This window comes from Leopardus geoffroyi, chromosome C3 (assembly GCF_018350155.1).
Source record: "Leopardus geoffroyi isolate Oge1 chromosome C3, O.geoffroyi_Oge1_pat1.0, whole genome shotgun sequence".
Lineage (NCBI taxonomy): Eukaryota > Metazoa > Chordata > Mammalia > Carnivora > Felidae > Leopardus > Leopardus geoffroyi.
The window spans coordinates 107,812,917-107,840,814 of record NC_059338.1 but is presented as its reverse complement, the minus strand read 5'-3'; the positions used below and the strand labels follow the sequence as shown (position 1 = coordinate 107,840,814).

At 36.3% G+C, this 27,898-nt stretch overlaps 1 protein-coding gene across 14 annotated transcripts in view; it reads right to left on the bottom strand.

The window, feature by feature from the left end:
* The window catches only part of RGS22 (regulator of G protein signaling 22), a 145,297-nt gene that overhangs the window by 86,105 nt on the left and 31,294 nt on the right, over positions 1-27,898 (bottom strand). For 11 of the 14 annotated variants that reach the window (XM_045454073.1, XM_045454074.1, XM_045454075.1 and 8 more), the window contains 6 exons: positions 26,568-26,789; positions 13,308-13,393; positions 12,502-12,670; positions 9,528-9,657; positions 6,670-7,279; positions 4,717-4,878 (listed from right to left, as the gene is read on the bottom strand). In XM_045454073.1, coding sequence (XP_045310029.1) covers positions 4,717-4,878; positions 6,670-7,279; positions 9,528-9,657; positions 12,502-12,670; positions 13,308-13,393; positions 26,568-26,789 — 1,379 coding nt within the window. The remainder of the gene's footprint in view (positions 1-4,716; positions 4,879-6,669; positions 7,280-9,527; positions 9,658-12,501; positions 12,671-13,307; positions 13,394-26,567; positions 26,790-27,898) is intronic. The other 3 variants (XM_045454085.1, XM_045454080.1, XM_045454086.1) reach the window with 3 other exon arrangements.

Sequence of the window (27,898 nt, the reverse complement as noted above, 5' to 3'; positions counted from 1 at the left end):
CTGATGAAATGTTTGGACTGAAACTTACCTGAAGCCCTTGATAGAGACTGTCCCCCATAGGTCACCCTCCCAGGGACAATCCCACATGTGATGAACTTCAGAATTTCTCTTGCAAGGTCTTTCCTTACTTGTCTTCATGAGCATCTGTTGCTTGGTTTGTCCTGTTTTTTTCTTCAGTTAATTATGGTCTTCATAACTGAGTATGGTAACTTGAGTTTGTGAAAATTGCATTTTCCATTTGTACCTCCAATTCCAGTCCATCACCACAGGGTTCACTCTGTTCTTTTCTATTTGTAACTCTCTTCCACATCAACGAGAATTCTGGTTCTCATTATCTATATAATTTTTACTATTTTGCTTAATCTAGATTTTTTTAATACAAGGATATAACTCAAGAACAGCCAGATAGAAAAGATGTATACAATAAGGTGTGTGGTAAGGAGTATAGAGCTTCCATGCCTTCTAAGCATACCACTCTCCCCAAATCTCCATGTGTTCACCAACCAGGAAGCTCTCAAAGACCCTTTGAAGAAGTCTTTGGAAAGCTTGTCTCTGAAAAGACAAGCTAAAGGCTGGGAGAAAATATTTGCAAACTACATGTCTAATGATTAGTATCTACAATATAAAAATAACTTTAAAACTTCAGCAAATAGACAAAAGACATGAACAGATATTTTACTGAAGAGGATATGCAAATGGCAAACAAGCACTTGAAAAGATGTTCAGCATCATTTCTCATTAGAGAATGGCAAAGTAAAAACACAACAAGATATCACTGTGCACCTATTAGAAGTGCACATATTAGAATTTTCTGTTAAAAATAGAAAATTGTGACAACACCAAACAATGGCAAGGATGCACAGAAACTGGATCCTTTTTACATTGCTGGTGGGAATGTAAAAATGGTACACCAACTTTGGAAAATAGTTTGGCAGTTTCTTTTAAAACTAAAAATAGACTTACCATGTGACCTGGTAATCTCACTCTTAGACATTTATCCCAGAGAAATGAAGATTTATGTTCATTCAGAATCCTGTACATGAAGGCTCATAGTAACTTGATTAGTAACAGTGAAAGAGTGGAAACACCCCTAGTGACCTTCAGTGGGTGAATGGATGTGTAACATCCATACAACAGAGTGCTACTTAACAATGCAAAAAAAAATTATTGACACACACAGCCACTTGGATGGATCTCAAGGGAATCATGTTGAGTGAAAAAAGGTAATCCCAAAGATTACAAATTGCATTATTTCATTAAATAATACATTGGTGGTTTCCAGGAGTTAGGGATGGGAAGAGAAGGAGGTGGGCATAGTTGCAAGAGGGCAGTACAAGGGAAGTTTGTGGTAACTGTTCTGTGTCTTGACTGTGGTGGCAAATTCATGAATCTCTAATGTGATAAAATTGAATAGAACTAACTATACACAAACACACAAATAAGTGCATGTGTAACTGGTAAAATATGAAAAAGACCGGTGAATTATATTAATGATGTCAATTTCCTCGTTGTGATATTGGATTAAGTTATGCAAAATGTTACCATTAGGGGAAACTGGGTAAAAGCTACACAGAATCCTCTCTATTACTTCTTACAACCGCATATGAATATATAACGATTTCAAAATAAAAAGTTAAATTAAAAAAACATTTCTACTGTATAGTAATATTTTATTAAGTTGGATGGTGTGTACATAGGCACCCACTATAATTTATACCTTTCTGTATGCCTTAAATATATTTTTTAATTAATTAATTAATTAATTAAGCTTTCTTTTTAAGTTTTTATTTAAATTCCAGGTAGTTAACATACAGTTTAACGTTTGTTTCAGGTGTACAATATAGTAATTCAGCACTTCCACACAGCACCGGTGTCCATTACAAGTGCACTCCCTTAATCTCTATCACCTATTTCACTCATCTCCCCCCACCCCCACACTTCTCCTCTGGTAATCATCCGTTTGTTCTGTATGGTTAAGAGTCTGTTTCATGGTTTGCCTCCCTCTAGTTTTTTCACCTTTGCTTGTTTGTTTTGTTTCCTAAATGCCACATAGGAGTGCAATCATAAAGTATTTGTCTTTCTCTGACTTATTTCACTTAGCATAATATTCCCAAGCACCATCTGTGTCATTGCAGAGGACAAGATTTCATTCTTTTTTATGGATGAGTAATATTCCATTGTATATCTATACCACCTCTTCTTTATCCATTTTCAGTTGATGGACACTTGGGTCATTTCCATAATTTGGCTATTGTAGATAGTGCTGCAATAAACATTGGGGTGCACGGATCCCTTAGAACTAGTACTTTTATATCCTTTGGGTAAATACTTAGTAGTGCAATTGCTGGATCCTAGGGTAGTTGTATTTTTAAATTTTTTGAGGAACCTCCATACTGTTTTCCAGAGTGGCTGCACCAGTTTGCAATCCCATCAACAGTGGAAAAAGATTCCTTTTTCTCCAGATCTTTGTCAATACTTGCTGTTTCTTGCATTTTTTATTTTAGCCATTCCGACAAGTGTGAGGTAATATTTCATTGTAGTTTTGATTTGCGTTTCTCTGATGATGAGTGACATTAAGCATTTTTTTCATGTGTCTCTTGGCCATCTGTATGTCTTCTTTGGAAAAATGTCTATTCATGTCTTTTGCCCATTTTTTATTGGATTATTCATTTTTGGGGTGTTGAGTTTTATAAGGTCTTTATATATTTTTTGGATATGAACCCTTTATCAGATATGTCATTTGTAAATATCTTCTCTCATTCTGTAGCCTGCCTCTTACTTTTTTTGTTTCTTTTGCTGTGCATATGCTTTTTATTTTTATGAAGTTCCAATCATTTATTTTTGCTTGTGTTTCTCTTGTCTCAGGAGACATATTTAGAAGGAAGTTGCTATAGCTGATGTCAAAGAGGTCCCTGCCTATGTTCTCCTCTAGGATTTTTATGGTTTCTTGTCTTACATTTAGGCCTTTCATCCATTTTGAATTTATTTTTGTGTATAGTGTAAGAAAATGGTCCTGTTTCATTCTTTTGCATGTTGCTGTCCAGTTTTCCCAACACCATTTATAGTAGAGACTTGTCTTGTTTTCCACTGAATATTCTTCCCTGCTTTGCTGAAGATTAATTGACCATATAGTTGTGGGTTCATTTCTGGGTTTTCCATTCTGTTCTGTTGATCTATGTGTCTACTTTTATGCCAGTATCATACTGTTGATAACTATAGCTTTGCAATATAACTTAAAGTCTGGAAATTGATGCCTCCAGCTTTTGTTTTTCAAGGTTGCTTTGGCAACCTTGGTCTTTGGTGGTTCCATATAAATTTTGGGATTATTTGTTGTAGCTCTATGAAAAATGGTGGTAGTATTTTGACAGGGATTGCATTAAATGTGTCGATTGCTTTGGGTAGTATAGACATTTTAACAATATTTGTTCTTCCAATCCAAATTTAGCATGGAATGTCTTTCCATTTCTTTGTGTCATCTTCAATTTCTTTCATCAGAGTTTTATACTTTTCAGAGTACAGATCTTTTACCTCTATGGTTAGGTTCATTCCTAGGTATCTTATTGTTTTTGGTGTGATTATAAATGAGATAAATTCCTTGACTTCTTTTTCTGCTGCTTCATTATCGGTGTACAGGTAGGCAACAGATTTATATGCCTTGATTTTATATCCTGTGAATTTACTGAATTTGCATATCCATTCTAGCAGTTTTTTTGGTATAGTCTTTCAAGTTTTCTACATAGAGTATCATGTCATCTGCAAACAGTGTCTTTCTTGCTGACTTAGATATCTTTTTAAAACCTCATCTTGTTGTCTGATTGCTGAGGCTAGGACTTCTAGTACTGTGTTAAATAACAGTGGTGAGAGTAGACATATTTAAGTTTTGAAAGAAAGAAAGAAAGAAAGAAAGAAAGAAAGAAAGAAAGAAAGAAAGAAAGAAAGAAAGAGAGGGAGAAAAACAACATTCTATCTACATATGGAAAAGTACAAAGCATATATGTAATCTGGAATACCTAGATGGGAGATGATGCCAGAAAAGTGTGTGAGGGACAGATTATGATAACCTTATTTGCTAATTTAAGGCATTTGAACTCTGCACTGAAAGCTGTGGGGAAAGATCTCAAGCAGAAAAGTAACATAATCAGATCCATTACAGCCGCAAGGCAGCTCAATGACCCTCAAATGGCACACATCTTCTCCACTATGTCCCCTCTAAGTTCCCTACTTAGAGTCCTTAAAGTTCCAAGTAAAACATTACCTCTCCTCTGTATCCTGTGTGATCACCACACTTTCTTTTACTATACTCATTTCCCATGTATGTTCCTTTTACTAGATTGTAATCACTAGATTTGTCTATATTTTACCCTCGTGTCCTTAGTACAGCACTTGGCCTATAGTAAGTGCTCAGAATAAACCTATAACTTTTTCAAGATGTACACACACACACACACACACACAATTTGATGAGATACTGACCATAAAAAAGTCAGGGGTAGTGTGCTCACAAAGTTAAAATGAATGTCCAGTCTTATTACAGATTTTAAACACCCCAAACACTGAATTATCTAAAGGGTGAGTACTTAAGGAAGGTGAAAAATATGATAATCTTGTCATTTTAAATCTCCATAAATTATAAATCAGTAAGACAAAAAAGTATAACTTGTAATTAGTCCAGGAAAAGTAAAAGCAAGTAAGTTTGTTTCATATTATTTTTCTTACCAATAGAGAAGTAAGGGTTTTACAACCTCAATCTGAATATTTCTTAAATGTTCTTCATTCCACTGAGATGCATCTAGCAGTTTAAGTTTTGATAATATTTCTGCAGAAAGGTAGCAATCTCCACTGCTCACTAAATAGCATTTTTTCATCTTTTCAAGATGTCTAAAACGAGACATACAAATTGCCACGATATTCAACAAACCAAATGTTTTCACTTCTAAAATGTTTCACACAAATAATGAACTATCTCAAAACCAACACTGAATTACAGGAGTACCAATGTGGAGATAAAAATATTTCTTACAATAATGAGAATAAGAAAGATATTTTTAGTAGGTTGAACAACGGCCTTCCAAAGATATCCGTGTCCTAAACCCCAGAACCTCTGAATGTTACATTACATGGTCAAAGGGATTCTGCAGATGTGCTTAGGATTTTGAGAAGATTATCCCACATTATCCAGGTGGCCCTAATGTAATCACAAGGGTCCTTCTAAGAGGGAGACAGGAGAGTCAGTCACAGAGAAAAGATGTGAGGATAGTAGCAGAGGCCAAAGAGAAGATGCTATGTTGCTGGCTTTGAAGATGGAAGAAAGGCCATGAACTAAGGAAAATAGGTGACCTCTGGAAGCTAGAAAAAGCAAGGAAATGGACTCTCCCCTAGAGCCTCCAAGAGGAATGGAGCCCTGCCTACCCATTTTAGACTTCTTATCTCTGAACTGTAACAGAATACATTTTCATTGCTTTAAAAGCCATTAAATTTATGGCAATCTGATATAGCAACAATAGGAACTAATACAGTAAATCCTGAAGAGTTTATGTAGGTTGCTTGCATATAACTTCCCCAATATGTCTTGAAAAGCAGTAGTGGCTTTCCACTCCATAATCGATCAGGTCATGGCTTCATAACCAACCATTTGGTAACCCCTCATCTTATAAGCATGTACAACAATGAGCTCTATGATCTGAATGCCATTGAAATAACTGAAATAACCCAGTCACTAGTATGTACTCAGTCAAACCCTTACTGAGAATTGCAATCTACTGTAGTTGATCTGCTTCAAAGCAAAAAGGAGAACACAGGATAAAAACTTTCTTAAAGCAGGGTCCTCTTAAGGTTCTTAAGACTTACATAATCTAAAATATATGGGACAGCAAAACAAGGACCGGGACCCATCAGACATCTAAGAAGTTCTCTAGAGGATATCTAGTATGATACCTAGGAGATATCTTACTCAGATATGAATGTCTTAAGTGGCATCCAACAAAAGATCATGGGATATGTTAACAGAGCAGGTTGTTAGGATCAGTAGTCTCTTACAATGGCTTAAGGTGCCTTTTATAAAAGGTATCTTAAGCCAGTGTGGTTATATACTGAAAAATTATTTTTTCTGTAAAAATAAATCGTGAGAATATTATAAAAATAAAATAGAATGGAGCGCTTGAGTGAGTCAGTCAGTTGAACATCTAACTTTTGATTTTGGCTCAGGTCATGATCTCATGGTTCTAGAGATCAAGCCTTGCATCCCTGGGGTCTGTGCTGATAGTCCGAAGCCTGCTTGGGTTTCTCTCTCCCCCTCTTTCTGCCCCTCCCCTGCTCATGTGCATGCACAGGCACGTGCATGCTCTTTCTCTCTCAAAATAAATAAACATTCATAAATAAATAAATAAGAAATAAATAAATAAGAATGACTTGAAAGCAAGTTTAGAATCTATGAGAGGAAACATTATGCAAACCCAAACAATTGCCACTATTTGTATCTGATAATTATGAAATCACAGAAATAGTGAAATCAATATTATTATAATAAAATAAATGTTAATATTAATTCCTCTGAAAGCATAAATTACATTTTTATATTTATTTCAGGCTTTCTGTCTGTGCTTAAATGACCCAAACTAATATTCCATAATTTTTTTTAAAAAACTACTGAAAAGTAAAAAATTGACTTACCTTTGATGTCTTCCAGCGTTCTTAAGAACTTTTAACCTCTCAATATCCATCCATAACAACCAATATCTCTCTCCTAGTGTACCTTTTATAAATTTCTTAAATCTTTCAAACTCTTTTCTATTGCCAATATCATAAGCTTTGTGAGAAATACACCAATCGGCCCTGCTCTCTTGTCCAGTGCTCTCACTTTTTAAACTTGCTTGTTCTAGCATGTCTTTTGACTTGACATAGGTTTGAAATGTTTCACTTGACACAACATTCCTGCCAGGAACAGGCTCAAAACCCTCCTCAATCACCACTTCTGTTACCTTGTTGAAATTTATAAAATCTGGGCTTTCTCTAAGTGGCTCTTCAAAAATGTGATGAATTGCTACTCTCAAAATAAAGGCTACGTAAGATCTTAAAAATTCTTCACATGTTGAGAAACGCAATATAAGGCCATCATCAGCATCCTGTTGCTTTTCAAGGTATATTCTCAGAAGCGCTTGAGAAGGAGTGTCTTGTAGACATACAGACCCATCTTCTTCTTTGAAATGAGAAATTAATCTAGTGGATTCAGATGAGTCCCGTTTTGTCCTCGGGTGAATTCCATCATCAAAGATAAAACTTTCTGTATTAAATCATAAAAGGCTATTAGACCAGATATGAATACAAATATGTTTTTATTATTAACTAGATGTTGTAGTTAATAATGTAGATGGTAAATGGGCCTGTCACAGGTAGAGACTTTGTGCGCTTAAAGGGGAGTTCTAAAGCCACATTTGGTACCAGAAGAGAAAAATCTGCCCAAAGGATTGGTTATGTCTTCCCTGGACATAAAAAGGGACACTGGTAGCAGATGAACTAAATATTTGATATCACTAATACAGAGATCTCCAAAAAGACATTATGCACTTTTAAAATGTAATAGTTTAGGCTGATATAGAATGTTAACATATAAAGGCCAAATCTATTAAACACTAGAATATGTGCATTAAATAACTGTATGTATTCCAATATTTCATGCTGTATGGTAAAATAAAACTAGCTACCATTAATGATGAAACAGTCAATGAACAGATCAGAACCAGAGTCATATCAGTAATTTTTTAAAATTCACTATTTTGGGGGCACCTGGGTGGTTTAGTCAGTTGAGCGTCTGACTCATGATATCAGCTCAGGTCATGGTCTCGCAGTCATGGGATCAAGCCCTGCTAAGCGTGGAGCCCACTTGGGATTCCTTCTCTCCCCCGCTCTCCGCCTTTTCCCGCTTGTGTGCACTTTCTCTCTCTCTCTCTCAAAATAAATAAACATTTTTTTAATTCACTATTTTCTCAGAAAGATTCAATTACTATCATACTTTTAACCTATCATCAAAATTACAAAATGACATAAAGTACTTACGAGAGATTACAAATACAAATGGGTTGTTTTATACTTTTTCTAAAGTATAGTCTTTAATTATTTTCTCCTTCTTTAGAAATCAGAGAAAGATTTGATGTCAGTGCTTTATTTCCCATGCCAAATCTACCCCTTGAAATGCCATGGATCAGGAAAACTCTGTTGTCATCTGTGCCCCACCTCCATGGGCATTTTCTCAGGCATAGTTTTCAAATCTCAGCGAACTAGAAATGTTTCATTATAATTTTTATTGAAAATTAAGATACTAAGTTTCCACAATCTTGAGAGATTAGACTTTTGTAAGCCTACGAAAGGATCTGGGTATACACTCAACCCAGTTGTAGAGGAAAAGAGCAAGGTTAGCATTTCTGTTCATCACCTTCCTGCTACCCTTTCTCTTCCTGTTTACCATCTCCTCTATCTTTGCTCTCCAATTTTCTACTTTACTATTTGGGGGAAACAGCAAGAAATCTGTAAATTCACCTATTTTCAAATTAAGGAGATTCTTTTCCTCTTTCTAGATTTAGGTTCAATTCTAGAGAATCCAGATTTACTGTCCCCCAAAGGCTGCTTACTTACACTTTTCCAAAGAACTAGGTAACAACTGTTAGGGAATTGCTAAGTTCCTCTCCTGAATCATGTTGCTAGATTTTTTTTTCTCTAGCAATATCATGTTAATGACTCCCATTTCTGGAAGTTTCCATCTACATTTCTGAAAAGTTGGTATCATCCACAAAAGTTCCCCACAGTAGAAATATATCTGCTTTTCAAGGAGAAAAACAGTCTGAACTTAAAAACAGAAGGAAAATTCAAGTTGTATGAATGATTATATACTTTCAAGAGGAAAGAAAGTTTGCACCCCTTAATTTCAAAGGCTTAATAATAATAATTTATAAACTATCATAGGAAATAAAGACAAAACAAACACTTACTGACTGCCTATGAAGTACCAGGCACTAGGCTGGGCTTTTTCTATACATTTAGTATGTGTCATTATTCTAATCTTACAGATGAGAAAAGACTCTCAGAAGTGGAATAACTTTAAAAAGTCACACAGCTAGTAAGTTTTAACCCATCTAACCCATCCTCTTTCTACTATGCCAACTTGCCTCTAAAAAACCAATAGAAAGTGAAGTGGGGCAGGGGGGGATGGGGACGGAGATAATTTTTCTCTCCAACCACTAAGTATGATATTGTAAGATTAGAACAATGAAAAAAGATTTAAAGAGGAGTTCTGAGGGGGGCCTGGGTGGCTCAATCGGTTAAGTAGCTGACTCTTGATTTCAGCTCAGGCGATGACCTCACAGTTCATGAGATGGAGCCCCGAGTCAGGCTCTGCATTGACAGTGCAGAGCCTGCTTGGGATTTTCTCCCTTTCTCTCTGCCCCCCCTTCACTCAAGCTCTCACTCTCAAAATAAATAAATAAACTTAAAAAAAAAAAAAGAGTTCTGAAATCATTCTTGTCCTTTCTGCTTACCAGAAACAGATGAAATAACTGGTGGTTCAGTTTTGCTGTGGAGTACACAAGATGGTAATGAAAACGTTGATACTGTTTGCAGACTCTGTTTTGCCAGTGTAAACCAATCTTTTGTTTGAGTATAGGTGGCCTAGGAGAAAAGGAGCACCTTTGTTTAATGTTAAGATTGGCAGTATTCTTCCAATCACAAACCTTGACACATCATTAGGGTAATATTAAATTTGCACAGTACAATATGAAAGGAAAATTTATGCCATCAAAGAAGAGAATACTGTCCACAGAAAAATTCATTATCTGAGAATAATGGGAAGGAATCTCAATTCAGATTAGTTGCATAGTAGATGGCCAAAAGAAAAAATGAGCCCAATATCCATCAAATTCTTCTCTACTGTTCCACCAGAGGCATGCAACCCTACTTCCTGGCTTCATTAGAGGCATGCAACCCTACTTCCTGGCTTCATTATAGGTTCATGCCATCCAGCTGTATCTTGAGCAGTCACATGGTTCATCAGTCCCTGGCTGCATCTTTTGTCAGCTACTCCCATTTACAACTTCACAATTATTCCATTGTGAAGTTCCACAATTATCCACATTATTCCATTTACAACTCCACAATTATCCCTAATTCTGTCTGATCTGGTTCAGTGTTTTTTTACAAGCCCTCCCTAATATGAGAAACTTACTTTCAGGAGCACTGAAAACCTCTCCAGGCTCAACTACCCCTTTGCCGTAGATTCAGTTTTCACAGCTTTGCTTGCCTTGTATGCATCCCAAAGACCGATTCCTGACTCCGGCTGCCTCTGGACATAGCCTTCAATTTTTCCTTTGCTTTTTTGTACCTCGAGCCAGCTGAGTAATTCCCAAGTTGATCCTCAGCTTCCAGAACCCCAATCCTGAGAAGCCCTCATCTCAGCTTTCCTGGGAAAATTCTTCTGCCTGCCTCTCACTAAGTAATGCCCTCATATTTTTCTAAAATAATCCAAATTGTTCAACAGAAGCAGAGAAGGGAGTGTCCAGCATTATTTGCATTTCTCCTTTGTCCAACTGAGTCAGAGCTAGCTGGCGCTTAGCCTCAGGAATACCCACAAAAGAGGCAGGGCTCAAATGGAACAGGTATTGTTCCCTAATTGGCAGGGCAAGTCAGGCCACACAAGGAGACCAAAAAGCAAGAGAAGTAAGTCACTGCCCCTCTTAGACGTAAGGTTTCCTGGGTGGATAAAAGCTTTGACAGACTCTAATTTCCTTTTGTTCCCTCTTTTCCTTCCTTTAAAACCAGGTCATTTGTTATTAATTATATGTTCATTTAACATATATTTACTGAGTGACTACTGTATTCTAAGCATTATCCTAAGCACTCAGAGAAGCCCAAAATAATGAAGAAACAGTCAGGGAATTGAGAGAGACCAACATACAAGAGTCCTTGTTATTTCAACTGCACAAAAAAAGATGGCGGAGTAAAAATGAGGAGAGAAAGAAGTCAGTCAGACATTAAAGCAGTAACTAGTCCACTTAATATTCTTAAAGAGATGAGTCCACTGTTTGTGTTTAGATGGTATAACTGAAGACCCAAAGAAATTAATGATCACAAAGATGAATTATCATCATACAGCTGAATTGTCATCATAAAGATGAATTGTCATCGTAAAGATTCATCTTTGTTTGTAGTCATGATTGAAATGATTTAAGGGCCCAAGGAATTTTGAATCCTCAAAGTTCAAAAGCTATTAAGAAGATTTTAGATAAAGTACTAATCAAGTGAACAGAAATGAGTTTTTTTCATCACAGAAAATAGCAAAAAAAAACTAGCTTAAATTTTACTCTCACATTTGATTTAATTTACATGTAAGGAATTAGATCTTATTTCCCTAGATTGATTCTTCCAGTTGTATGTTTACTGACTGACCTGTACTATGAGAACATATTTTTATGACACTCCTGACATTTCTGTAATACCTAAAAGAAAAAAATAAATACTTAAAAATAAGTATAAGAGAGAAGAAAAATATGCTTTTAGTATATCCCTAGCACTGGTCAGTGAAAATAATGCAACTGGCAAAATCTCAAACTTTTTCTTTGCCAAATATTACTAATAGAAATGCCAAACTACAGAATTAAATAAGAACTACACATGAAAAAAAAAATGGTCAAGTAAGATAGGATAAGTCTATTCCAACAGAGATGGCAAATAGTTCTCTCGTATGACATCTTTGATCAATTGGAACTGCTTGCCCAGGGTGCTGTGTTGAAAAGAATTTGAAGCCAAGTCCTGGCTCAGCAGGAAAATTGCCATGATTGATTAGCAATGTCTGTCATGAATGGAACCTAGGGGAGCAGGAACACATGGGCCACATATTTGCAATTCCTGGTTTTGTACAGAATATGTGTAGGAACTGTGTTTCCAGAAAGATGAGCTGATAATTAGAGGCCAGAGACCAAACGGCAGATTTTACTACAAAGTGACTCTCCAAAAGGACATTTGGTTCTAGGTTAGATCTCTTCAAAAGCACTCATACAACCCAACATTTCTTCCTGGAGGACAAATTTATCTGATAATGGTTACACAGTAATGCATTTTGCTAATGAGGAATAATTTTGGCAAGAGGGAGGAGAAGACCCAATTTATCATTATTTTTACAAAAATTATAGACTCCAAATAATGAAAAATTTGGAATGAACAATGAAACCATGGATATAATTCAAGTTACCCTTCCTTGCTTCCCGGGCGACACTGAGCATGTTCTTCAATCTTGCATTTGTTGCTCTGCACACAGGAGGATAATAATACCAGTTACATTTCAGGTGAAGGAAGGCAAAGCAAATGAGTCAGCATAAATCCACAAAAGGTTTTGCTAAACCTGCTTTAGAAGTACTTGAAATCCCTTCCCCTGTTCAAGTGGTAAAAATGAAATTCCTATCCCTAAAATGATAAGTCTCCTTGAAGGGCCAAATCATGAAGAAATACTCATACTCTTACCTCACCAAGAGAAATGTAGAACTTTTTCATTATTATAACATTTTCTTCTTCAGTGACAGGTGGTGGTGGACTGGGTGGTTTTTTCAGGACCCAGGGGGAAAAGTCTGCATCGAGTGTAATGTTCATGCCTGATCTGCTCCACCGTACTTGTGAGACCAATTTGGCTAATCTGCGTTTTAGGAATCATAAAAACTTGAAATAAGTTTCAAATATGGTAGAATTCGGAAAAACAAAAAACCTAAATTTTATTTTATGTATTCAAGCCAATCTCCTAACTCTGCACAATGATTCTCTTAGGATCTGCTAAAATTAATGGCTTATTCACAGAACTAATTAATGATTATTCTGCTATAATTTATTTCATTTGGATTTTTAAAATGGTGGTTCTAAATATAGGTCAAATTTTACTTAAATTTAAGGAATGTTTAGGTACTTACACATTAAAAGCCAGAGAACATAAAAGAAAAACTTGGCCCACTATGACATTCTTTTTCATGACACACTTATATTTGTTTTTTAACAGCTTGCACATAAATACCATTATCACAAGTAGATAATTTTAAAAACATAATGATCAGGGAAGCACAACTGAAGTACATTTATTAGGTACTGTTTCTATGGGATCTCTTTGGAAAAGTTAAGTGATTTTTACAAATGCTCTATCACTTGCATACTATAGCAGGTAGGATACAAATGCAGTGGGTTTAAAGGTACACAATTTTACTAAGAAAGTACAGGAAAAATGATTTTAGGTGAAAAAAAATCCAGGCAATTAAAAAATGTGTTTGTTGATGGGACTACAATACCTGTATTCAAAGTAGCAATCACTTTCCAGAAATGCTGGAAGTCTTTCTTTTTTGATCCACTTAATACCTTGTTCACGACTGAGACACTGTGAGGGGACAAGTGAAAAAGAAAACGAGTCAAAGACAGTCACCTTTCAGGACAATGAAGGCCTAATCAATAGAGCAATAATGACCTCCAGCTCCTTCTAGGAGCCCTGCTTCTACCTTCTTTTTGCACAAGAGAGAGCAAGAACCTCCAATCACATATCTGAAGCCATTGCTTGCCTTCTGGTATTTCTTTAATTCTCTCAACGATCCTGCATCAACTATTAGTCCCATTTTACAGATTAACAAACTGAATTCAGAGAAGTTAAGTAATGTATTGGAGAAGGAGGTATGAGAAAAAAAGTCACTTTCAGTATTTTTGCAGTCATAGAATGGTTAAAAGTAATCACAAACAGGAAAATAGTTAACCAGAATCTTGATAAGACCACTATGGTCACTACAGTCCCCTTGTCCTTCCAACTTTAGGAACTTTGGTTAAATATTTACCATCCCCAGCCACTCTCCTGGAGATACCAAGGTTAGCAAGAAAGCTAAGGCCCTGCCTTGAAGGAGTTTCTAGGTAATTCAGTAAACAATAATAACAGAGCACTACCATAGGTTCAGGTTTCTGTGGGAGGGCACATAGGCACTAAAACCAGCAAAGGCTTTTCCCACAGAAGATGCCACTCACTCTTTCACCTAACGCATGATTAGCCTGGTGAAGGGGTGTAGAGGAGTGGGCAGGAGAGGAAACGAAGAGAAGCACAGTATGACTAGATCACGGGGTGAGATTAGAGGAATGGAGGGAAGCAAGCTGGTGAAGCAGGCATAGGCCTCACTGTGAATCATCTTTTAAGTGACAGTAAGGAGTTTAGACTTTATTCTGAGGTTGCGAGGGCCATACAAACTCAAGGGAAGAGTTACTGAGTTGCTATTCATCCTAAAATATTTACTCACCATTGATTCTCTTCTGTCTTATATTCACTGTTTTCCAGAATGCTAAAGAAGGTCAGTACTTTGAACACTAAACCAATGCTACTAGATAAGGAAAACAACCAGTAAGGTGCACATCTCAGTGAGGCAAGGGTGTCTGTATTTATGTGACTTCCACTGATCATCTGCTAAAGCAACAGGTGTGCTGTGATATTAATATCAGTCAACACAGACCATTGCTAACTCCAGCGAGGAGGCTAAAGGCTCACATAGTAGTACTGCCAACATCAGACGAGCTGACATTTTTTTTTTTAATGTTTATTTATTCTTGAGAGAGAGAGAGGCAGAGTGTGAGCAGGGGAGGGGCAGAGAGAGACAAAAACACAGAATCCGAAGCAGGCTCCAGGCTCTGAGCTGTCAGCGCAGAGCCCGACCCGGGGCTCGAACTTGTGAACCACGAGATCATGACCTGAGCCAAAATCAGCGACTCAACCGACTGAGCCACCCAGGCACCCCTGATGAGCTGATGTTCTTGAGCGTGCACTGGTGCTCAACACTGCTTGCATGTGGCATGAAGTCATTAGGTTCTCCAAGACCAGAAAACTGAGGGAACGATGCTTTCCTCCTGTTCAGCCAAAAGCACCCATTTGCCCTTACCGAAAACTATCTTCCAGGTAATGAAAAAATAGAAGAAACTTTGGAAGCAGCCAGCACCTGAACAGTAACATCTTGTGGATGGTCTTATTGTTTGAGTGAAATCTGAAGGACATTTGGATCTTGTAGTTAGAAAAACTCCAAATATGCCTCCACATATGCTACACACTGACAACGATACAGGACTCTTGAATTTTCATTAGCAATGCATTCAACGTATCACAGAAAGGCACCAGACTACATATAAAGATCAATACACACCCTTGAGGAATACTACAAGCTTGTGAGAGCTGGTCAGTCACACAAAATCAATTTGCCTAATATTTACTTAATGAACAGGTCACTGACAACCCGTCCCCTTTTGAATATCTCTGCATCTATCTGATCTAAAAATGAAATGAAATGAAAAGTTTAAAAGGGATAAAATCAAAATCGAAGAAAAGTCTTTTAGTCAAACTGCCAAAAAGTCCCTTCAAGGTGTTTACAAATAAAGTATAAAGTATACAGACAAAAAAGTATAAAGGCAAAAAAATACAGGGGTGCCTGGGTGGCTCAGTCGGTTATGCATCCGACTTTGGCATCCGACTTTGGCTCAGGTCATGATCTCGTGATTCATGGGTTCGAGCCCCGCATCAGGCTCTGTGCTGACAGTTCAGTCTGGAGCCTGCTTCAAATTCTGTGTCTCCCTCTCTCTGCCCTTCCCCCGCTCACGCTCTCTTTCTCTCTCTCTCTCTCTCAAAAATAAACATGAAAAAAAATTTTAATAAAGGCAAAAAATACAGAACAATCTTGTTAGTCATAACATGACACCTTAATGAATACTTACAAAAAAACACAAAAATGATTTACCTAAGGTAAAACTATTTAATCCTTAAAACTAAAAAAAAAAAAAAAAAAATACAGTAAAATCCATCCTTTTTAGTAAACAGTTCTGTAAGGATTTGACAAATATTTAAGTCGTATAACCATGACTACAATGAAGATATAGAATAGTTCCAACTTCCTCCAAACTTCCTCATGTCACTGTGCATTCAGTGACACCCTCTAACCCTAGGCCCTGGCAACCACACATTGGTTCTCCACAGTTTTGCCTTTTCCAAAGTGTCATACAACTGGGATACAGTTGTAGCTCTCTTCATTTAGCATAATCATTTGAGATTGACCCATGTTCTTAGATGGATCACTAGTTCCTTCCTCTTCATTTCTCTTCAGCTGAGAAGTACTCCACTGTAGAGATGAACCACACTTTGTTTATCTACTCCCCACTTAAAAGAAATTTGGGTTTTTCTTATAGTTCTTGGTGATTATAAATAATCACATATTTCACCAATCTCCCCTGACACCCCCTCTGGTAACCATAAGCGTGTTCTCTATAATTCAAATCTGTTTCTTGGTTTCCTTTTTTTCTTTCCCTGCTATGTTCATTTGTTTCTTAAATTCCATATATGAGTGAAATCATATGGTATTGTCTTTCTCTGACTTATATCACTTAGCATAATACTCTTTAGCACCATCCACATCATTGCAAATAGCAAGATTTCATTCTTTTTTATTGCTGAGCAATATTCCATTGTACATATATACCACATCTGTATCCATTCATCAGCTGATGGATATTTGGGCTGTTTACATAATTTGGCTATTATTGATAATGCTGCGATAAACATCAGGGTGTGTGTATACCTTTGAATCAGTACTTTTGTGCCCTTTGGGTAAATACCTAGTAGTGCAATTACTGAATCATAGGGTAGTTCTATTTTTAGCTTTCTGAGGAAACTCCATACTGTTTTTCAGAATCCTCTGCCCACTAAAAAAAATTTTTTAATGTTTATTTATTTTTGAGAGAGAGACAGAGAGAGTGAGTGAGTGGGGGAGGGAGACATAGAATCTGAAGCAGGCTCCAGGCTTCAAGCTGTCAGCAGAGAGCCCAGAGCCCAGAGCCATGAGATCATGACCGGAACTAAAGTTGGATGCTTAACCGACTGAGCCACCTAGACACCTCTTCTGCCCATTTTTTAATCAGATTGTTTATTTGGTGTTGAGCTGTATAAGTTCTTTACACATTTTGGACATTGACCTCTTACTGGATGTACTATTTGCAGGTATCTTCTCCCATTCAGTAGGTTGTCTTTTTGTTTTGTGGATGGTTTCCCTCACTGTGCAAAAGCTTTTTATTTTGGTGTAATCCCAATAGTTGAATTTTGCTTTTGTTTTCCTTGCTTTAGGTGACATACCTAGAAAAATGTTTCCATGGTTAATGTCAAAGAAATTACTGCCTATGCTTTCGTCTAGGAGTTTTATGGTTTCAAGGTTGATATTTACCTCTTTAATCCATGTGAAGTTTATTTTTGTGTATGGTATAAGAAAGTGTTCTAGTTTCATTATTTTGCATGTTGCTGTTCAGCTTTCCCAGCCCAATTTGTTGAAGAGACTGTCTTTTCCCTATTGTACATCTTTGCCTCCTTTGTTGTAGATTAACTGACCGCACAAAGGTTGGTTTATTTCTGGGCTCTCTATTCAATTCCATTGATCTATATGTCTATTTTTGTGCCAGTAACATACTGTTTTGTTACTACAGCTTGGAAGTAGATCTTGAAATCTGGGATTGTGATACCTCCAGCTTTGTTCTTTCTCAAGATTGCTTAGGCTATTCAGGGTCTTTGGTGGTTTCACACAAATTTTTGTATTATCTGTTCTAGTTCTGTGAAAAAATGTAGTTAGTATTCTCATAGGGATTGCATTAAATCTGTAGACTGTTTTGGGTAATACAGACATTTAAAAAAAAATTAATGTATGTTTATTTTTGAGAGAGAGAGAGAGAGAGAGAGAGAGAGAGAGAGAGAGAGAAACAGAGTTCTAGCAGAGGAGGGGCAGAGAGAAAGGGAGACACAGAATCTGAAACAGGCTCCAGGTTCTGAGCTGTCAGCACAGTGCCTGACATGGGGCTCGAACTTGGGAAAGGCAAGATCATGACCTGAGCCGAAGTCAGACATTTAACAGACTGAGTCATCCAGGTTCCCCAGTAATATGGACATTTTGACAATATTAGTTTTTCCATACCATGGGATGGAACATCTTTCCATTTGTATCTTCCTCAATTTCTTTCATCAATGTTTTATAGTTTTCAGAGTATAGGTCCTGCACCTCTTTGCTTAGGTATATTCTTAGGTATTTTATTATTTTGGTACAATTATAAATGGGATTGTTAATTTCTCTTTCTGCTACTTTATTATTAGTGTATAGAAATGCAACAGGTTTTTTGGAACACATATGTAGGATTTATTTTATATAAAAATTGAATCATATTATATACTTTCATTTACAACTTTTTTCACTGAACAGTACAACATGTGCATCTATCTCATGAGGACAACAGACAGCTCAAACACATTCTTTGAAATAGTCATATAATAGTCCATAATTCTTCCACTAATAAATATATAGTATGTTTATAATACTTAAGTCAATGCTGCACTGTAGCTCCTGTGATACACATTTACTTCTATGGGATAAATCCTTACGCAGCTTTTCCAGCACAAGTCATAGTACTTTTAATTTTAATTGATTTTGCCAGATTAACTCCCAAAGACTGTAGCAATTAATATTCTACAAACACTAGATGTTATTATTTTTTAAAAGCGTAGGCTGGAAGGCCTGGGTGCTTCAGTCAGTTAAGTGTCATGATCAGTCAGCTCAGATCATGATCTCACCATTTGTGAGCACAGAGCCTGCTTGAGATTCTCTCTCTCCCCACTCTCTGCCCCTTCCTTATACATGCACACACGCTCTCTCTCTCTCCCTCAAAATAAATAAACTTAAAAAAAAAAAGTGTAGGCCAATTTAACGTCTTAAAAAATGGTATGATTGTACTTACAATTTGCATATTTCTGACAATCTGTGTGATTAAACACCTTTTATTTACTCATTTTCTATTTTAATTCCTCTCGCAAATAGTTTGTTGAATTACTTCAGTTATTCTATTGGATTACTTGTCTTTTTCTTGAATAAGATTGGTAATTAAGAAATTAAATAAAATACATTTCCTCATACTTGCAAAGTTTTTTTTCTAAATCATTGGTTTTTAACTTTATGTCATTTTCTAACATGTGACACATTTTAATCTTGATATCCAGGTTTGTTTTTTGATTATTTTAAAGATTCTGGAGTCTTTGACTTCTTGAGAAGATGGCTTACATGCTTAGTTTACATAAAAATTTTCCTGGATTGGGGCGCCTGAGTGTCTCAGTCAGTTAAGCCTCTGACTTCAGCTCAGGTATGATCTCACAGTTTGTAGATTCAAGCCCCACATCGGGCTCTGTGCTGACAGCTCGGAGCCTGGAGCGTGCTTCAGATTCCGTGTCTCCCTCTCTCTGCCCCTCACCTGCTTATGCTCTTTCTCTCTCTAAAATAAATAAACATTAAAAAATTAAAAAAAAATTTCCTTCATTTTATTGTAATATTTCAGTTTAAAAACCATTTAAGCCATTTATTCATTTGCAAATAAAGACAATTCAGATTACTCTTGCAAATTGATAGTAGTTATTTATAGTTATTGTGCTGAAGTTCTGTCTAGGAAATCTAAAATAATATTTTTTAATATAATTTATTGGCAAATTGGCCAACATACAGTGTGTAAAGTATGCTCTTGGTTTTTGGGGTAGATTCCCGTGGTTCATTGCTTACATACAACACCCAGTGCTCATCCCAACAAGTGCCCTCCTTAATGACCATCACCCATTTTCCCCTCTCCCCCATACCCCCATCAACCCTCAGTTTGTTCTCTATATTTAAGAGTCTCTTGTGGTTTGCCTCTCTGTTTGTAACTACTTTTTCCCCTTCTCTTCCCCCATGGTCTTCTGTTAAGTTTCTCAAGATCCACATGTGAGTGAAAACATATATCTGTCTTTCTCTGGCTGACTTATTTTACTTAGCAAAATACCTTCCAGTTCCATCCATGTTGCTGTAAACAGCACGATTTCATTCTTTCTCATTGCCAAGTAGTATTCCATTGTATATATAAACCACATCTTCTTTATCCATTTATTAGTCGATGGACATTTAGGCTCTTTCCATAATTTGGCTATTGTTGAAAGCACTGCTATAAACAGTGGGGTACATGTGCCCCTATGAATCAGCACTCCTGTATCCTTTGGATAAATTCCTAGTAGTGCTATTGCTGGATCATAGGATAGTTCTATTTTTAATTTTTTGAGGAACCTCCACACTGTTTTCCAGAGTGGCTGCACATGTTTGCATTCCCACCAAAAACACACCGTCACCAGCATCTTTGTTTCCTGAGTTGTTAATTTTAGCCACTCTGACTGGTGTGAGGTGGTATCTCAGTGTGGTTTTGATTTGTATTTCTCTGATGATGAGTGACATTGAGCATCATTTTCATGTGTCTATTGGCCATCTGCATGTCTTCTTTGGAAAAGTGTCTATTCATGTCTTCTGCCCATTTCTTCATTGGATTATTTGTTTTTTTGGGGTGTTGAATTTGGTAAGTTCTTTATAGATTTTGGATACTAACCCTTTATCCGATAAGTCATTTGAAAAGATCTTTTCCCATTCTGTCGGTTGCCCTTTAGTTTTGTTGATTGTTTCCTTTGCAGTGCAGAAGCTTTTTACCTTGATGAGGTCCCAATAGTTCATTTTTGCTTTTAATTCCCTTGCCTTTGGAGATGTGTCAAGCAAGAAATTGCTGCAGCTGAGGTCAAAGAGGCTGTTGCCTGCTTTCTCCTGTAGGGTTTCCTGTCTCACATTTAGGTCTTTCATCAATTTTGAGTTTATTTTTGTGTATGGTGTAAGAAAGTGGCCTAGTTTCATTCTTCTGCATGTTGCTGTCCAGTTCTCCCAGCACCATTTGCTAAAGAGACTGTCTTTTTTCCATTGGATACTCTTTCCTGCTTTGTCAAAGATTGGTTGGCCATACATTTGTGGGTCCAATTCTGGGTTCTCTATTCTATTCCATTTGCTTTTGTGCCAATACCATACTGTCTTGATGATTACAGTTTGAGGTAGAGGCTAAAGTCTGGGATTGTGATGCATTCTGTTTGGTTTTCTTTTTCAATATTACTTTGGCTATCCGGGATCTTTTGTGGTTCCATACAAACTTCAGGATTGTTTGTTCTAGCTTTGAGAAGAATGCCAGTGCAATTTTGATTGGGACTGCATTGAATCTGCAGATTGCTTTGCGTAGTATTGACATTTTAACAATATTTACTCTTCCAATCCACAAGCATGGAATGTTTTTCCATTTCTTTGTGTCTTCTTCAATTTCCTTCATAAGTTTTCTATAGTTGAGCATACAGATTTTTAATATCTTTGGTTAGGTTTATCCCTAGGTATTTTATGGTTCTTGGTGCAATTGTTAGAGGGATCAATTTCTTGATTTCTCTTTTTGTTGCTTCATTATTGGCATATAGAAATGCAATTGATTTCTGTACATTGATTTTGTCCCCTGCAACTTTGCTGAATTCATGTATCAGCTGCAGCAGCCTTTTGGTGGAGTACTCAGGTTTTCCATGTAGAGTATCAGGTCATCTGCAAAAGGTGAAAGTTTGACTTCTTCTTTGCCAATTTTGATGCTTTTTATTTCATTCTGTTGTCTGATTGCTGATGTTAGGACTTCCAATACTATGTTAAACAACAGTGGGAAGAGTGGACATCTCTGTCATGTTCCTGATCTCAGGGGGAAAAGCTCTCTGTTTTTGCACACTGAGGATATTAGCTGTGGGCTTTTCATATATGGCTTTTATGATGTTTAGGTATGTTCCTTCTATCCCAACTTTCTTCAGGGTTTGAAGAAAGGATGCTGTATTTTGTCAAATGCTTTTTCTGCATCTATTGATAGGATCATATGGTTCTTATCCTTTCTTTTACTAATGTGATGTATCACACTGATTGATTTGCAAATATTGAACCAGCCCTGCAACCCAGGAATGAATCCCAATTGATCATGGTGAAAAATTCTTTTTATATGCTGTTGAATTCGATTTGCTACTATCTTGTGAGAATTTTTACATCCATGTTCATCAGGATATTGGCCTGTAATTCTCCATTTTTGTGGCGTCTCTGTCTGGTTTGGGAATCAAGGTAATTCTGGCTTCACAGAATGAGTCTGGAAGTTTTCCTTCTGTTTCCATGTTTTGGAACAGCTGGAGAAGGATAGGTATTAAATATGCTTTAAATGTCTAGTAGAATTCCCCTGGGAAGCCATCTGGCCCGGGACTCTTATATGTTGGGAGATTTTTGATAACTGATTCAATTTCTTCAGTAGTTATGGGTCTGTTCAAATTTTCTATTTCTTCCTGTTTGAGTTTTGGTAGTGTGTGGGTGTCTAGGAATTTGTCCATTTCTTCCAGGTTGTCCAGTTTGTTGGACATAGTTTTCATAGTATACTCTGATAATTTCTTGTACCTCTGAGGGATTGGTTGTGATAAATCCATTTGCATTTGTGATTTTATCTCTTTGGGTCTTCTCTCTTTTCTTTTCGAGAAGTCTGGCTAAGGGTTTATCAATTTTGTTTATTTTTTCAAAAACCAACTCCTAGTTTCATTGATCTGTTCTACTGTTTTTTTGGGTTTTTTTAGATTCTACATTGTTTATTTCTGCTCTGATCTTTATTAATTCTCTTCTCCTACTGGCCTTGGGGTTTCTTTGTTGTTCTGCTGCTCGTTCCTTTAGGTGTGCTGTTGGATTTTGTATTTGGGGTTTTTCTTATTTTGAGCTTGGCCTGGATTGCAATGTATTTTCCTCTGAGAACTGCCTTTGCTACATCCCAAAGGGTTTGGACTACAGTGTTTCCATTTTCATTTGTTTCCATACATTTTTTTAATTTCTTCTTTAACTGCCTGGCTGACCCATTCATTCTTTAGTAGGATGTTCTTTAATCTCCATGCATTTGGAGGTTTTCCAAAGTTTTTCCTGTGGTTGATTTCAAGTTTCATAGCATTGTGATCTGAAAATGTGCATGGTATGGTTTTAATTCTTTTATATTTATTGAGGGCTGTTTTGTGACCCAGTATGTGATCTATCTTGGAGAATGTCCCATGTGCACTTGAGAAGAATGTTGTATTCTGCTGCCTTAGGGTGAAAAGTTCTGAATGTATCTCTCAAATCCATCTGGTCCAGTGTATCATTCAGGGCCCTTGTTTCTTTATTGATTTTCTGTCTGGATGACCTGTACATTGTTGTAAGTGGAGTATTAAAGTCTCCTGCAATTAACACATTCTTACCAATAAGATTGCCTATGTTTGTGATTGTTTTATATATTTGGGTGCTTTTAAATTCGGTGCATAAACATTTATAATTGTTAGCTCTTCTTGATGGATAGACCCTGTAATTATGATATAATGCCCTTCTTCATCTCTTGTTACAACCTTTAGTTTAATCTAGTTTGTCTGATATAAGTATGGCTACTCCAGCTTTCTTTTGACTTCTAGTAACATGATAGATGGTTCTCCATCCCCTCACTTTCAATCTGAAGGTGTCCCCAGGTCTAAAATGGGTCTCTTGTAGACAGCAAATAGATGGGTCTTATTTTTTTATCCATTATGATACCCTCTGTCTTTTGGTTGGAGCATTTAGTCCATTTACATTCAGTGTTATTATTGAAAGATATAGATTTAGTCATTGTGTTATCTGTAGGCTTCTTGTTTGTAGTGATGTCTCTGGTCCTTTGTGGTCCTTTGCAACATTCCACTCACAGAATCCCCCTTAGGATCCCTTGTAGGGCTGGTTTAGTGGTGATGAATTCCTTCAGTTTTTGTTTGTCTGGGAAAACCTTTATCTCTCCTTCTATTCTGAATGGCAGGCTTGCTGGATTAAGGATTCTTGTCTGCATATTTTTCCTATTCAGCACATTGAAAACTTCCTGCCACTCCTTTCTGGCCTGCCAAGCCTCAGTAGATAGGTTTGCTACTACCCTTATGTGTCTACTCTTGTAGGTTAAGACCCATTTGTCCCTAGCTGCTTTCAGAATTCTCTCTTTATCTTTGTATTTTGCCAGTTTTACTATATGTCATGCAGAAGATCAATTCAAGTTACATCTGAAGGGACTTCTCTGTGCCTCCTGGATTTCAATGTCTGTTTCCTTTCTCAGATTGGGGAAGTTCTCAGCTATGATTTGTTCAAGTACAACTTCCACGCCTTTCTCTCTCTTCTTCTTCTTCCGGAACTCCTATGATACAGATATTATTCCATTTAATCACTTAGGTCTCGAATTCTCCCCTCATGGTCCAGAATTTTATCTTTTTTCTCGGCTTCATCTTTTTCCATAATTTTATCTTTTTTCACTTATTCTCCCCTCTGCCTTTTCAGTCCTGCTGTCACTGCCTCTAGTTTATTTTACACCTCATTTACAACATTTTTTAATTCATCATGACTATTTTTTAGTTCCTTGATCTCTGTAACAATAGATTCTCTGCTGTCTTCTATGCTTTTTTCAAGCCCAGCAATTAATCTTCTGACTATTATTCTAAATTCTTGTTCAGTTACACAGTTTATATCTGTTTTGATCAATTCTTTAGCTGTCATTTCTTCCTGGAATTTGTTTTTAGGAGAATTCTTCCATTTTGTCATTTTGGCTAGTTTTTTGTCCCTCACGTGTTTTAAAAGCTTGTTATGTGTCCTGCACCTGTGAGCACTACTATATTAAAGAGGAGTCATACTCTGTCTAGGGCCTGGCCCTTCAGGAGGTGTTTTTTGAGTGTGTTACTTGCTCTCTGTTGTTGTGACTCTGGTTGTTTTATCTCCCTACTCATAGTGATGTTTTGGACCCTCCACCAGGTGTGCTTTGATTTGTTCACTGAAGTAGCCCTGAATACCTGCATAACAGTCCTTTCTGATAACTTGGGAGCCACCTGACTAAATGCTTTCTTTACATCCTCTGAAGTTAAATATCCATAATAGTGCCTGTCAAAAGCTGTAAAGATGTGTCTTATCTGATTGCAAAATTTTTTGGGCAACAAAGTTTTTTCTTTTTTCTTACGATACTTTTTTTTTCTTTTTTCTTACAACACTTGAAAACTCCTCAAGTAATAGGCATTGTCACACTTTCTCATGGCTTTCCTTCAACCACTCCAGCCTGGCTTCTGCCATCACCTGGTACCAAAACTGCTCTTGCAGGTCACCAACTCCAATGGACCAGAAGTCTAAAATAATTTTGAATTGCAAGGAAGATATATTCTTTTTCTTTTCTTATGATCTAGTGGAAATTGTTACAGTGTTTACTATTGATTTTGGGTAGCCTTTAATAGTTTAAGTAATTTATTTTTTAATGAGTTTTTATTAGGAATGAGTTTGCATGAAATGCAACAGATTTATGTATATTAATTTTGTACCCTGTAACTTTACTGAATTCATTTATCAGTTCTAGTAGTTTTTTGGTGAATTCTTTAAGATTTTCTATATATAGTATCATGTCATCTGTAGATAGTGAAATATGTTACTTCTTCCTTACCAATCTAGATGCCCTTTATTTCTTTGTCTTGTCTGATTGCTGTGGCTAGGACTTCTAGTACTATGTTGAATAAAAGTGGTGAGAGTGGACATCCTTGTCCTGTTCCTGATTTTAGAGGAAAAGCTCTCACTTGTTCCCCATGGAGGATGATGTTAGCTGTGGGTTTTTCACATATGGCTTTTCTTATGCTTAGGTATGTTCCCTCTAAACCTAGATTGTTGAGACTTTTTATCATGAATGAATATTGTAATAATTGATATGGTGCTTTATAGATCAGAATAGATTTCCTTGTTTAAACTTCAAAACAATGTTATGACATAGCTTTTTTCAGTATTTATAAAAGTATTTTAAATGCTATTAGTATTACTATTAATGCATTTAATTTGATGAAAGTAAACAAAGATGAAATATATTGGAATTCAGTAAAAGAAGCATTGAACAAGTGTCAGGCTGGAGAAGAGCTATGTTTTAAGGGTTGAACATATTTTAGTTTAGTTCCATCAGACACTTCAAATCATGGAAAATGTTAAACATTCATTTTATTTTCAGCTGAACCATACAACAAACCTAAGTAGTAAGTGGTGATGGTATCATCTGACAGGTGATGAAAATGAGGCTCATCAAAATGATTTGTTCAAGAACACAGAACCAGTAAGTTAAAGAACCAATGTTAGAACCCCGGTTTTTGGGTTTTTTTTTGTGTGTGTTTTGTTTTGTTTTTACCTCATGTTAAGGAAACAAAATCCAGAAACTGAGAGTAGAATTTAATGCCAGGGAAGTCAGAGTCACATAGCCTAACTTGAGGGTCAGAAATCATAATTCCCAACTGCTTGTTAGGATACAACCCAAAGGAGATAAATTTACTGTGTACTCGCATTCTCTAGAGTGCATCTAGACTATAAGGGTATACATATTTCTACTTCCCCCAAATTAGCCTTATATCCTAAGTATTAAAAGCAAGTTATGTGAATCTTCTCATATTAAAAATCAAATATCAACAAAACTGCTAGATTAAATTGGCCATTTGATATGAAAAAGATAATACAACAACTAACAAATTCTATGTATAAGTACAATAAAATTTAATAAATATAGTTACATTTCAGAAAGGCAAGCCCAAGGAACCTCATGTTAATTTTACCTAATGCTTTAGTTACCTAGTATATTTATCAAGTATACTTTCTTACCATAATATTGTAGTTGACATTAATGGTCTCATTTTCATAGGGGGCATTCATTTGAACAGGTTTAATATCATTCTTTCCTTTCCTTACAACATCATAGATGGGATTTCGAGGTTGCTGGTTTTGTAGAATTTTTTTCAGTTGCTTTTCCAGAAGTTGTGGAGCATTGTTAACTACTTCAAAAACTCCATAATCCGCATTAAATCTAATTGCCTCTGAAAAGGTCTGTAAGATAGATTTGGGGAAATAAGGTCTTAATTTGTATAAACCAGAAACTCACTGTCTCAAAGAAGACTTGACACTTACATATATGCATATATACATACATAAAGTTTTGTGTACTTAATCATTACCTCTTCTCTTTTAGGAGCTTAGAAATCCCTTGACTACAGATAAGGGAACCCACTGAATCCTTCCTTTCCAATGTACTTATGCCATGAAATAAGGATGTGCTGTGGCAGAAATTCCCTTTGCAGTATCTCTGTGTTTCTTTGGAACTGGAAAGAAATACACACCTGGTCTCTATGAAGCAATGCTATTCTCTTAGGAGCGGGTGGGTTACTAGGGAAGAATGAGTAAAGGAAGAAGAAAAAACACTCGCGTTATCTCTTTCATCCCCAGGAGCCATGAAAGCTAAAGTACAATGCCTTGCCCAAAAGGATAAAATTAAGTACAATGTGTTCTTCATTTAAGACTATTTCAACACCGTTCCTCTCACTGTGGAAAAAACGAGAGAAAGAGAAAGAGAGACTAACATTTCTGAGCTTTTCACAGTAATTACTAAATGTTGCCAAGTTTTATTTAAAGTCAGTCAGTTAATATACAACAATATTCAAACAGTGAGTTTGAATGCCAATTTGCATTAAGTAGCTCTGTAACTTTGAGTAAATAATTAAACATGTTTGGCATCTCCATCTCCATAACAAATAAATAGTGGATTGGCTGTGTCTTTTCCCATTTTGCCCTCCAAATCTGGAATCAAGTTTCCTTTTTCAGAATATTAACTTATTTTAGGATACCTTTAGTGAACTATTTACTCATGTAGATTAATTTATAAATGTCTATCCAGGTGGCAGAAGACATCTAGCCCTTCCCCTTGGATTAGTAAATATCCTAGGGAGAACATCAATTCTTCCAAATTTTACTAAGAGATTGCTAGATATATCATAGTTAAAATTTAATAAATGGTAGGATGTCATAATATTGGAGTTAGAAATATATACATACATATGTAAAAATATCCATATATATGTACGTATATATACATATTTTTTAATTATTTTTTTACATTTATTCATTTTTGAGAGACAGAGCATATCAGGGAGGGACAGAGA